This window comes from Eurosta solidaginis, chromosome 4 (genome assembly GCF_040869045.1).
Source record: "Eurosta solidaginis isolate ZX-2024a chromosome 4, ASM4086904v1, whole genome shotgun sequence".
Taxonomy (NCBI): Eukaryota; Metazoa; Arthropoda; class Insecta; order Diptera; family Tephritidae; genus Eurosta; species Eurosta solidaginis.
This window is the reverse complement of record NC_090322.1, coordinates 93,607,570-93,621,345: the sequence shown is the minus strand read 5'-3', so window position 1 is coordinate 93,621,345 and position 13,776 is coordinate 93,607,570. Positions and strand designations below refer to the sequence as shown.

Genomic DNA, 13,776 nt, shown 5'->3' with positions numbered 1-13,776 from the left:
GAATAATTTAGCTCCTATTCTGTATCTGTTGTATTTTTATTATAATATAATTTTACAGTTATTTTCCCCTCAAAAAATAGTACCAAATCTGCAATAAGAAACGATGATGAGCTAAATTTTACTTATGTGTATATAGCACACCCGAGAGCAGTGACAAATATCGCATGGCGGAAAACCAGCAAGTACATGCCCAAAGGATCTGTGTCTAATATGATAGTAACCTCATGCCTTGATAATATATGTCGTGTCTGGATTGAAACTGTCTTGCCGGATGATGGTTTAGTTAATATGACTCAATTTGATCCATTAGCATCACAGAACCCAAAATTTAGAACTCAACGGCACAAACATCGCTTCATGCAACGTTTGAAGCATATGAAGACATGTTTTCATATTAGAAGACATGCCAAGACAGAATGTGGAATATCTAGTATTCAAGCTAACGCTTTAACTGAAACTTTCCATGGGCCCATACCGTCTTTGCCATCATCATGTAGTGTTCATGATTTTCATTCATATGGATTTAATGGAACTGGAGTTTCTCCCGGTATGCATTTTCATCTAGCAGCCTCAATTAATGCAGAGACGGATATTCCATTAGTTCCTTCAATGCATTCATCGGATAGCTCTAATCAAAACAACTTTATTTTACATTGGCTTAATAATAAAGAAATGAATTTTTCTATACAAGCTGAACTAATATTGCAAGAGTTAACTAAAAAAATCATTGACGAAGAGAGTACTAATGCATCCACTATTAACGTTCCCGAGTCAAAAGAATATGATGTGACTGATGAATCAAAAGAAAAAAATTCCCGAGTTTTGTCAAAGTCTTTTTCGACTGACGATAGTAATTTGGAGGAATGCAAAGTTTCACAACATCACAGCAAAACTGGTGTGCTACAAAATACAAATTCTATGTCAAATACAGCATCTCTAACTTCCTTGAATAATGAAAATTACCCTATCATTAATCAGTTGTCTGATTCGTTGGATTTCAAAATTGAATGCCTATTAAGAGATTGGCATCAAAGTCCAGATCTTGTGTTTGCAATTCACCCCATTGACGGAAGCTATCTTATATGGGTAGTTGACTGGTTGGACGATTATTACCCCGGCTCCTATCGCCAAGCCCAAATATCATTCTCTACACGCATTCCCTTTGCATTTCCACTCGGTGACGCCATGTCGATGTCAACTACAGTTAGTTTATATAACACAGGATCTCCACCTCTAATTTTTAGGGATATTGGAAATAGCGTTAAGAGTCGAAATGGGTCACCTAGCAACTCTCCTGTGAATAAGTCAAGTTACTCCGATGGAAATGAACAATGTTTGAACCATTTAACAAGTAACCTTTCGCCAGCTGTTTCTATGGTAACTAAGCATTCCAACGGAACCTTAAACTTGTGGAAGCTTACATTTGCTCTTAAAACAAAGTTTACCCAGGTTCTCAGTATTGCACATGTTTGCAGAGCTTCCGGTCACCGCTTTAGGGTTAACGATATAACATGTCATCCAGTTTTACCCCTTCTTGTATCAACATCCCATCATAATTTATCAGAGTCAGAAAAGAAATCACCTTGTAGCTCTGAAAATTTTACTTTCAATAAAGATGTTTTCACACCTTCCGGATTTTGCTCTGAACTAATTTTATGGCGTGTTGACTCTGTTGGACCTCTTTGCCATTCGGGAGGAGTAAGTGAACTGGCCCGTATTAATTCGCCTGAAATATCAGCTTTTAGCAATGTGGCATGGATACCCACCTTACTCCCGAGTACTACATTGGGAAATAGTAGTAATTCCCCATCTGCGTGTTTCGTAGCAAGTGATGGAGAGAATCTAAGAGTCTATCAAGCTGTGATTGATGCTCGTACTCTGCTTGCAGAAATATCTTCTTCGGAAAATGCCCACACCTCATATAAATCAAATTCAATGGAATCGATTTATTCGAATGCTTCCTCAACTTTTAAAATGAGAAAAACACCTTTTCACGAGAAACTAAAAGTGGTATCACAGCAATCCACAGCTCGTCCGGGTTGTATTATTCAACTTGATCCGCTATCCGAGGCTAAACATGATTGGCAAAATACCCAGTTTTTACATGTATTTCAGGCGCAATTAATTGATGGAGGCCATCGAATGGAATCTGATTTAGATGCCATTGTGGATTTACAACAAAGTATTGAATTTAAGGAGCCATTTTATATAGTGATAATTGAGAAAACCATCAAAGGAAGTACAATACATATGTGGAGAATTGTAATTGCGTCAAAAGAGCAAAAAAACTTTTTATCAGATACAGCAATGTATGTTCCTGATAGCAACATCGTGCAAGATATAGAAGATTCGGATATAGCGGGGCGACGAGCGTCAGCTGCTAATGAGCTGCTAGACAATCGAGAAGAAATGTGCAACGATACGTCACATATAATTATAAATACAGAAAAAGTTTGTACTCAAGAGCTACCGATGCCCGAAGGTGTTGATGTTATTCATGCCTCTCCCGCTGCTGGTCATTTAAGCTCTTCCTCAATTTATCCAGCTTGCTATGCTCCCTACATAATTGTCACCGCTTGTTCAGATTCCTTTTCCCGATTTTGGAAATGCGAAACTAGTTCTGAAGACTCAGAAAATATATCAAGCCCAAAATACAGATGGGTAGAATGGAAAATGTTCAGCAGAATGCAGGACTCGGCAATAGAAATTCCCGGCCAGCCTCTAAATATCAGTGCTGCTTATTCTGGCCGGGTAGCTTGTGCTTATAAATATGGAAAAAGTTTTACTCGTCCAAATAAAGGAGATCCAGAATCTAGATACATAAATCTTTGTGTGGCAATATATGAATGTGAAAGCTCGGGAGGAAGTGAATGGGTTTTAGAAGATACAATTTATTTGAAAAATGTGCATTTACCGCGCATGAATATTGGCCATGGCATTGATCTTAGCTACCTACATGATAACCGCCTACTGCAAAAAAAACAGCGTTTGAATCAAGTTTTCCAAACATTTACACAAGAGGACGGTAGATCTCCAAGGAGCGGAGATATAACACCAGAACTTGCAACGAAATCGGCATCGGTCTCAGGCTTACTAGCGGTTCCCAGTTTCAGCACTCTCCAGTCGCTTAGAAAAAGCATAGCTGAAAATGGAAATACTTGTCCTTTAACTCAGAAACATCTGGTTCAATTAGATTGGGTATCAAAAGAAGACGGTTCGCATATATTAACTGTGGCCGTGGGAAGTAAAATTCTTTTATATACAGCAGTTTCTTCAGATATTGCTCAAGCGAATATTAAAGCTATGAAAGTTTCGAGATCAGCGAATCGGCCGATATTGCGAAAAGCTAGTTCCTTAGCTCAACCAAATTTTAGTGACGAAATACGTTGGATGAAATTGCGCCAAATTGATTTGCACACTGCGGATGGCTTACCACCGTTACCTATGCAAATTTCCTGGGTTCGAGACGGAATCTTAGTGGTGGCAATGGATTCCGAAATGCATGTGTATTCACAATGGAAACCTCGCTATAATCAGCATCATAGCATGGACGACCTCTTCGACTCCAGAAATTTACGAGACGAGGACTTAAGATCCTTGGCCAACGAATCCACGCAGTTGAGACTTAAAACTGCATCATCAATACCATTAATTAGTAAAGTGAGCACTGCTAATCTGCAATTACTTTCCAATGAAAAACGAAAAAGATATGGAAACTCAAGTTTAAATGTCCCTGCGGGCTGGGAATCCACAAATGACGATTATATGCCGGATTTTGGATTATTTCAGGCCTCGCGCATCGCATGCCCGGTACTTCCGCAATATCATCCAAAGCAATTGATGGAACTGTTAAATTCCGGTAAAATAAATTGGGTTAAAGCTATACTGGCACATTTAGTACGATGTATGAGCGGATCAAGCGATTATATGTCAACTTCAGATGATGGAAGTTCAGAAAAACAGGTAAAATGATTTATGCATATTAATTAGGTATTTATTTGCATAGTTTTCTAACAGAGACCAAATTTAATAATTATTTCAAATTCAAAACGTTGCCCGAATTCAAAAATTTATCAGAAACGTTGTAATTATATAGTACCTGGGCGACCGAGCTTTGCTCGGCAATCATCGAGTATTCCGCATAACATACTTTGTACTTTGTCATCATTAATCAAACTCTACTTTTTTTTATATGTTCACATATTATATATTTTTACTTACCAGTATTTGATTTCCTAAAAATAGATTTCAAAAACATATCAAACACTAACCGCAAAATGAACTAGAATGAAAAATTTTAAATGGGTAATTCCTCCCTATAGTATAAGGGATTGTTATGACAATTAGTGAAATCGAGAACTAAGTTATTTAGGTCAAATATCTTCATGCATTGGAATCTAAGTGTTCTTTGCCCAGTCTACAAGAAGGGGGATACTGCAAAATACACCAACTATCGTGGAATCAGCCTTCTTAATATCGCATATAAGGTCCTTTCAAGTGTATTGTGCGAAAGATTTAAGCCCACCGTGAACCGGCTGATTGGACCTTATCAGTGCGGCTACAGACCTGGTAAATCTACCATCGACCAGATTTTCACAATACGCCAAATCTTGGAAAAAACCCGTGAAAAGAGAATCGACACACATCACCTCTTCGTCGACTTTAAAGCCGCCTTCGACAGCACGAAAAGGAGCTACCTATATCCCGCCGGGGTCATTTCGGGACTTTTTCGGGATCATTTTGGGAATGTTCCGGGATCATTTCTGTATAGTTTTCGGGATCCCGTCAGGGTTATTTTGGGACATTTTCGGGACTATTTCGCGATCATTTGGGGACCCTTCCTGCATCATTTCTGGATGGGTTTCGGGATCCGTCCGGCATCCCGTAGGGGTATTTTCGGGATCATTTGCGTACCTTTGAGAGATAAATTCTTGATGGTTTCCGGGATCATTACAATACTTTTTCGGGCTCATTTTGGGTCCCTTCCGGCATCATTTCTGGATGGTTTTCGGGATCCGTCCGGGATCCCGTTGGGACCATTTCTGGGCTATTGTGGGATCATTTGGAGTATCTTCCGGCATCATTTCTGGATGGTTTTCGAAATCCGTCCGGGATCCCGTCGGGGTTATTTCGGGACTTTTTCTCGACTAATACGGGATCAGTTGGGGACCCTTTCGGTATCATCTCCGGATGGTTTTCGGTATCCGTGCGGGATCCCGTTGGGTAATTTCGGGACTTTTTTGGGATCATTTGAGGTCCTTCCGGGCATCATTTGTGGATGGTTTTCGGGATCCATACGGGATCCCGTTGGGGTCATTTCGGGACTTTTTCTGGATCATTTGGGGTACCTTCCGGCATCAATTCTAGATGGTTTACGGGATTCGTCCGGGATCCCGTCGGGGTCATTTCAGGACCTTTTCTGGATCATTTCTGGATAGTTTTCGGTATCCGTCGGGGATCCCGTCAGCGTCATTTCGGGACTATTAGGGGATAATTTGGGGACCTTTCCGGCATCATTTCTGGATAGTTTTCGGGATCCGTCTGCGATCCCATCAGGGTAATATCTGGACTATTAGGGGATAATTTGGGGACCTTTCCGGCATCATTTCTTGATGGGTTTCGGGATCCGTCCGGCATCCCGCAGGGGTATTTTCGGGATCATTTGCGTACCTTTGAGAGATAAATTCTTAATGGTTTCCGGGATCATTACAATACTTTTTCGGGGTCAATTTGGGTTCCTTCCGGCATCATTTCTGAATGGTTTTCGGGATCCCGCCGGGGTCATTTCGGTACTACTTCGGGATCATTTCTGGCATCATTTTTAGGTGGTTTTCGAGATCCGTCCGGGATCCCGTCGGGGCCATTGCAGAACCTTTTCGGGACTATTTCGGGCTCATTTGGGGACCCTTCCGGCATCATTTCTGGATGGGTTTCGGGATCCGTCCGGCATCCTGTAGGGGTATTTTCAGGATCATTTGCGTACCTTTGAGAGATAAATTCTTGATGGTTTCCGGGATCATTACAGGACGTTTTCGGGGTCATTTTGGGTCCCTTGCCGGATCATTTCTGTATGGTTTTCGGGATCCGTCCGGGATACCGATTTCTTTAATTTGATGCTGGAGAAAATTATACTAGCTGCAGAACTTAACCGCACTGGAACAATATACTATGACATTGATATCATCGGCCTAAACACCCGCGCTGTGAGTTCTGCTTACTCCAGACTGGAAAAAGAAGCGGTAAAGATGGGTTTGATGGTGAATGAGGACAAAACGAAGTACCTGCTGTCATCGAGCAAAGAGTCAGCGCATACGCGCCTTGGCAACCACGCTACTGTTGGCAGCCATAATTTCGAAATAGTAAAAGACTTCGTTTATTTGGGAACCAGCATCAACACTAGCAACAACATCAGCACTGAAATCCAGCGAAGAATCAATCTTGCCAATAAATGCTACTTTGGACTAGGTAAGCAATTGAAAAGTAAAGTCCTCTCTGGGCGAACGAAAATCATACTCTACAAGTGGGGCAGAAGCGTGGACCATGACAACAGCAGATGAAGCGGCTTTGGGAGTGTTCGAGACAAAAGTTCTCCGAACGATTTATGGACCTCTACGCGTTGGCGATGGCGAGTACCGAAGAAGATTTAATGATGAGCTGTATGTGCTATACGCAGACATCAACATAGTCCAGCGAATTAAAACGCAGCGGCTGCGCTGGCTAGGCCATGTTATGATAAGATGATGCTCCGGCCAAGAAAGTGTTTCTATCGGAACCCGCCTATGGAAGCAAATGTAGAGAGCGGCCCCCACTCCGTTGGAAGGACCAGGTGGAAAACGATTTAAACTCCCTTGGTGTGACCAATTGGCGCCGGTTGGCGGAGCGAAGGAGCGACTGGCGCGCCTTGTTGGACGGCCATAACCACTTAGACGGTTAAGCGCCAATTAAGTAAGTAAGTCTTCATGCGCCGAATTATTAATTTCAAATATTTTTTTATTTATACACTATGAAAGTCTCACAATTTTATTACATTCCAAAAACTTGTAAATTTCACGAATGACAACTGTCAGTTAGTTTAATTAAATGTCAACATACTTCCCTAAGCACCATCTGTTGGTAGTAGTTAAATGGTTAGATGTCGTTTTCAAATTGAACATATGCCTCTAGTGTTCAACGGTAGCAAATTACCATGGTGAGATATCTTTTTGCTATGGTGAGAAATCTTTCTTATAGTAATCTTTGAGAAATTGCAATTATTAATTTCATATTTGTCAAAAATATGCATTTAAATATATTTTGCTAGAATTTGCCACGGTGCCTTGATATTGCATTTCAATTTTATTAGGGTGTGTGAAATTAAGAAAATTAATATGAATAATGCAACAAAAAGTAAAAAAAATTCCGTTAGGTGGCGCACGGTTCGAAATAATTATATAAGAATTTGGAATTTTTAAATCGGTTTTTAAGTAACTTCTCGGTGATATTGCAAGCTTAATTCAGAGGCCGATGACAGGATAAAACTAGTTACAAAAAGTTTCGCAAGGGGGCGCATGGACCAAAATATTTAGAAAAATCGTACGGAAAGTAGGGAATCTTACGATCGATTATTTTACTGTGTTGCACTTGCACAGTTCACAAAATACAAGGGTGTACGGTGGATAACGCAGCGGTGAATCTAGGTTCTGCACTTTTCGCAAAAGGCCAGGCCTACGTAGCATTAAGCCTAGTAAAATCTTTGAATGGTCTTCGCAAAGATGAGCTCGATTGCGCAAAACTAATGGGAAAAATACCATGCGACGAGAATGCTATGCACGATATGGAGCTATTGCGGCAATTAGAGTATCCACGTGAAAATAACATGTTCTGAAAGCTATTATAGATATAGATAGTGAAGCCTCCTTCATTTACGTTAACATACCTACATATGTATACTAAATAAGCTGCTGCATTTGATAAAATACAAGTATGGTTCGCATTTCTTTAAAAAAGTAAATTAAAGTCCCCGGTTTAAAGACAACGAAGAAGGAAGCAGCTTGGAACGAACAAGTTGGATCCAATCAAGGTGTTGCTGCTACCACAACAACATCAGCGTATGATAGCCTAGCCGACCTACATATATGCCATTTATATTTTGAAGCGGAGTGATAAATACAGGCTCAAGTATGGTTCACAATTCGTTAAACAAACAAAGCCAAGTGCCCGATTTGAACAAAAAAAGGTTGTGTCGAGGAAACGAACAAGTGTACACGAACCAAACAACAAATGCAAATAATAACCACGGTTACCACTTTGGTCCGTTTGAATATCGGCGCCGGAACAAGGTAAACAGCGAGGAAGAAGTCAAAATTCATGCCCCGCTAAAAAGGAAAAAACAAAAACGGGGATGCAAATGGTTTAAAAAGAAAAGGGAAATAGCAAAAACTTATCGGTTACTAAATTTAGAAACTAAAAATGATGAAAAAATAAAATTAAGACAACAAATTAAAATGCTCAGGCAAGCTAAATACAATTTTATAAAAAAAAGAAAGAATTTTAAAAACTTAGAAATATACACAACTAGAGAAAAAAAGGAAATTAAAAGTAAATTGGAATGCCAAAAACTTAATTTAAAAACCTTATTAATTGGGACGATACAATTTTAAAAATAGAAGAAAGAAATTTAGATAAAGAATTAGTAGGGTTGAAAAAACACTGGAAAACCATAGGTATGGACAGAGAGCCTACCTTGGAAGATGTTAAAAGACCGGCCACGATAGAAAAAGAAACTATGCTTATGATGGAAAAAGTATTTCCAAATAGGCATAAATAAACAAATAAAAATTAATGATTAGAAATCAGTTTTTGACCGTACATTTATTTAACAGAGAAACAAATAGTTTATTTTTCAAAATGGCATGGTGGAAAACCATATTAAATGGTATCATGATAGGTATTGCAGGATACGAAGTTGGTAAGGAAAAATCAGAAAATTCAGAGAATAGAATAGTAAAATATCAGCCACCAGCTACATTCAATGTATAGTTTTTATTACTGCTCTTTTGAACCAGTATGTTTTCCAGGATCTGACCCGGCTTAAAGCCACATATAACTGGCCGTGGGCAAAGCAATCCTCCTTTAAATGAAGCCCCACCCTCGATAATGTTTGCTCCTGGGCCTTTTTTATTGTTATAGCGAAGGCTATTATAATGGGGAACTGGCTGCGCTTCAACGTAAAAGGAAGTGTAGTTTCGCTCGACTGTAGATTTATACGTGGCAATAGAAATCGTCTTTTCTGCGCCTCTCCGCATAAGACTTCCGCGTCCAAACAATTTGGATGCATTTGTTTGATAATAAGTCGGTGCCATTCACCAATCCTTCTGCTAGGTTTAAATTGCGTATTAACATTACGATGGTTCCAATTTTCAATCGCAGCTTGTGCGGCGGAGTTCCGCTAAAATTCAGAGAGTGTAAAAACTCCACAGGGAATCTTATCTGATCTTGTGAATTTTGTAAAAAAATTGTATCAGCGCTGAGGTAAGTTTGCTCTTGACCAGGTAGCGTATCGACTATACTCGAGTTTACCAATGCACATTGATCATTTTTTGGACATAGTATGGCTCGGTCTTCTAAATTACTGATTTCTATTATTACATTATTTGGTTGAAAACCCCAGCCAATAAGACTTCCATTTTTTAGAACAATTTGATCAGGAATTTTTACTCCTGATCCAACGTCTTGCCCTTGGCCGTGTCCTATGCGCAAAAGAAAATTACAATAGTCGGGATCTTGACTGCGCATATTGATTGTAAGCTTAAATGACTTAAAAAATTTCCATAAAGAGCAACGCTTTAAACAATTACCAACTATGGCAGTTAGTGTACTTATCGGTACCACAGGCAAAACTTGCCTAAAGTCTCCACCCAGAATAATAATTTTCCCACCAAAGGGCGTTTCAGTTTGGTGAATATCGCTCAAAAGACGATTTAAGCACAACAGAGCTGCTCCTGGTTACATGCTAGCTTCATCCCAAATAATAACTTTTGCTGCATTTAATGCATGCCCAGCTTTAGTGTTTGGTTTAACCAAGGAAACCGACTATTCAGTTAATGGTAAAAACGCTGTTATCAGTTCGACCACCTGGCAACAGAATTGAAGCTATACCTATCCAAGCGACGGTAATCACTGTTTCTCCAATACTGCGAATATAGTGTGTAAGAAGAAATATTTTTCCAGAGCCACCAGGTCCATCAATAAAAATAGATTTAACAGTTGTGCCCTCGTCATTTAACATTATACATACTTGGTCAAAAAGGTTTTTTTGTTCTGGATTGAGCTGATCTTTTAATGTCTGCGCGCATATTAAATCGGCTTCAGTGTCAATCTCTAAATTTGTATGTTCGTCTGCAAAAGAAACTTCCGGCAAACCAAAATTTTTCAAAGATGTATTGTGGGAAAGTAAAATTTGATTGATTTCTCGCAACGCCAATATTTCACTTTCCTCTATATTATGATCTCTTACAAAATCTTCAACAAAATATTTTCTAAACATCATCCAAAGTTCGAAGGGCGAAGTTGGTTCTTCAAACACACAAATCTTGGCAAAAATCCGTCTTAATTGTGAAGGCATTTTGAAGTAAGAAACTTCTGTCAAAAGAGTAATCCATTGGGAATTATCCACTAATATCTTTCGTTTCACCGCCGCTTCCCAAAAAGAAGACAAGAGGTCATCACCAACTGTCAATAAATCGTTGTATGATTTAGGACCCTTAACAAAAACTAAGAGCAAACGTAATGCGAATCGTTCGCGATCCTTTGGACTGACCGTATAAATTCTACCTATTGCATTGATTATTTTTTGTCTCCTCTGCCACGAACGTGAACTTTCTTGCCAAGTATAATGTTCAGGTATTTTTTGGTAAGTCAATGTATTAGCAAACGTATCAATTGTATTTAGCTTAAAGTACGCAGTAAGGGTAGTGTCCCGAAACTCCGTAATTGCCTGTGCTATTATAGCATTGTCTTCACGAAAGTAAATATTTTGTAAATTTGGAAGGTGAACCGCAAGAGGTTTTACTGTGTGCGATTTTTCCTGCATTGGAAATTCAAAAAGTCTCCAACACGCTTCTGGTGCACTTACATACCTTGCATCTACAAAAGTGGTAATCTCGTCAAAATTAATGCAGTTGTTAACGGGTTGTTCAATAATCTGAATACTTGCACTATCATATCCTTTATATATATATTTACTAACTTCACCAGGCGCACATTGTAACGCCCGAGATCGAATGGATGTTGCGTTATTTTTTCTGTTTTGTTTGTTGATAATTTTATATTGTTCTGTAAATTGAATTGAATTTTTTACGCATGAAATTTTCTGTTAAAACATTTTATTCTTGTATCTTATTGTATCTTATTTTATATTATTGTATTGCTTTTACCGCTGATGATTGTTGCTTTGATTACATTCCGAAGAAGCATGACTGGTGAGCCAATTTTCAAAGTTGATATATGCGCAGGCATTCCTTTTGGTTCTAAGGAGTATAGAAATTCATTTGGATAATTCACAATTTTATATTCATCTGTAACTGTGTCGATCGATTTATATTTCGTCACTTCACCAGGAAATTTATTTTGAAAGCGATCATTGATTTTGTTAACATGATCATTTTTGGGAGCTAAGATAGTTCTTTCGCATAGCCAAAAAACAAAAATTTTTAATTTAAATTTAAAATTCTTAATTCTGAAATATAAAAAACTTTCGTCTTGATCGAAGGAACCTAGAGCCAAAATTTGGTGATGATCGAAGTATAGCAAACACGTTTTCATAGGGAACACACACACAGAATTTGATTTTTATAGAAGAGGTAGATAGACTGAAGCTAAACAATTTTTTTAACAGCGGCAAACGTCCAAAAGGCATAACAGCTAAACTCAACAATGCAGTCAAACTTTAGGTGTTAAAATAACTTAAGTTTGTACGGCAGCCATAGTTTTTCCCCATTCCACATTTTACTGGAGGTTTTAGCACTTAACGTCACATAGCTCCTTACCAATTTTAATTATCCTACCATTACGACATCCAGATATATGCAGTATAATATATTCCATTTGTATGGGAGGTGCCACGCCCCCTTTTTCTCAATTCCATATTTTCTTGGTGGTGTTAAGGATTGACCTCAAATAACTCCTTACTGAATTTCAATGTTCTGGCATGTATACCTTCAAAGTTATGCAGTACCAAAGATTCCATTTTAATGGGAGGTTCCACGCCCCCTTTTTCCCAATTCCGCATTTTCTTGGTGGTGTTAGGGATTGACCTCATATAACTCCTTACTGAATTTCAATGTTCTGGCATGTATACCTTCAAAAGTTATGCAGTACCAAAGATTCCATTTGAATGGGAGGTTCCACGCCCCCTTTTTCCCAATTCCGCCTCTTCTTGGTGGTGTTAGGGATTGACCTCATATAACTCCTTACTGAATTTCAATGTTCTGGCATGTATATCTTCAAAGTTATGCATTACTAAAGATTCCATTTGTATGGGAGGTGCCATGCCCCTTTTCTCCAAATTCCGCATTTTCTTGATGGTTTTAAGAATTGACCTCATATAACTCCTCATTGAATTTCAATGTTCTGGCATGTATACCTTCAAAGGTATGCAGTACCAGAGATTCCATTTGTATGGGAGGTGCCACGCCCCTTTTATATATCGAAATTATTTTTAGCTTAAAACCCCGTTGATCGAAGGAACGCATAACCAAAATTTGGTGATGATTGATGTGTGGGAAATACGTTTCCATAGCGAACACACACACACACACAGAATTTGATTTTTATATATATATGGCTAAACCGATTTGGGATTTCAAAATCAACTAACCGTCATCTCTCCTTCCTGTATCTTTCCTAAACATTTCTTGGCAATCTATCGAGCCGTTCTCGAGTTATGGAGTGACAATCAAAATGTACACTTCTTTTTATATATATAGAAAGATGTAGGTATTTGACACTTCTGATTGAAGAACAAATTTCAACATTGATGTGAGTAGCGTATTTTTTTGTTAAATATTTATAATTGATATTAGAGAAAAATTGTACAATTATACAATTACAAAAACCATTGTATAAAGCAATATGAGCAAAGCTCGCTAATTAAATACATATGATCATATTGATATAATAGTAACAGCGGAAATATTAAAAACAAATACTGTAAAAATCCGAACAAATGTTACAAAGCTTTCAAAAGCGCGCCTAAAAATTATATCCACACCATTAGGAATAAACTACATACAGAGTGTATGTGCCTACATGGCGATAAAACAAAAAAAAAGGCAACTCTTAGAGACAAATTGTATAGCGAACAACGGGACATTCATATGGCTTAGCAGCTAAAAGGCTTGCACTGATATGAATGTTGGAGATTCGAGTTCAACGCTCAGCTCCCGAAAAGCTAGCTGATGAAGAAGTGAAATTCAGAAACATGTCCTAGTAACCATCGCCGTTTGTAAACTTACAATTTTTCTCTAATATCAATTACAAAAACCATTGTATAAAGCAATATGAGTAAAGCTCGCTAATTAAATACATATGTTAAATATTTATTATATGGCACTATCCATCGATTATCTAATTCAATTTGGTTTTGATTGACTCGAACCAAAACTTTGCTCCCGTCATCGCGGCGACGATACTGGGGGTATCCATTAACATCCTGCAAAGTAACTTCTTGAAATATTTTTGGATATTTTTTTTATGTATTCTCCAGATTCAGACATGCAAGGCGATGAAGGATTAAGT

The 13,776-nt window shown here is 38.4% G+C and overlaps 1 protein-coding gene across 1 annotated transcript in view; it reads left to right on the top strand.

The window, feature by feature from the left end:
- The window catches only part of Rbcn-3A (Rabconnectin-3A), a 2,573,828-nt gene that overhangs the window by 243,816 nt on the left and 2,316,236 nt on the right, over positions 1-13,776 (top strand). Inside the window, exon 5 of the mRNA XM_067779516.1 lies at positions 59-3,963. Coding sequence (XP_067635617.1) covers positions 59-3,963 — 3,905 coding nt within the window. The remainder of the gene's footprint in view (positions 1-58; positions 3,964-13,776) is intronic.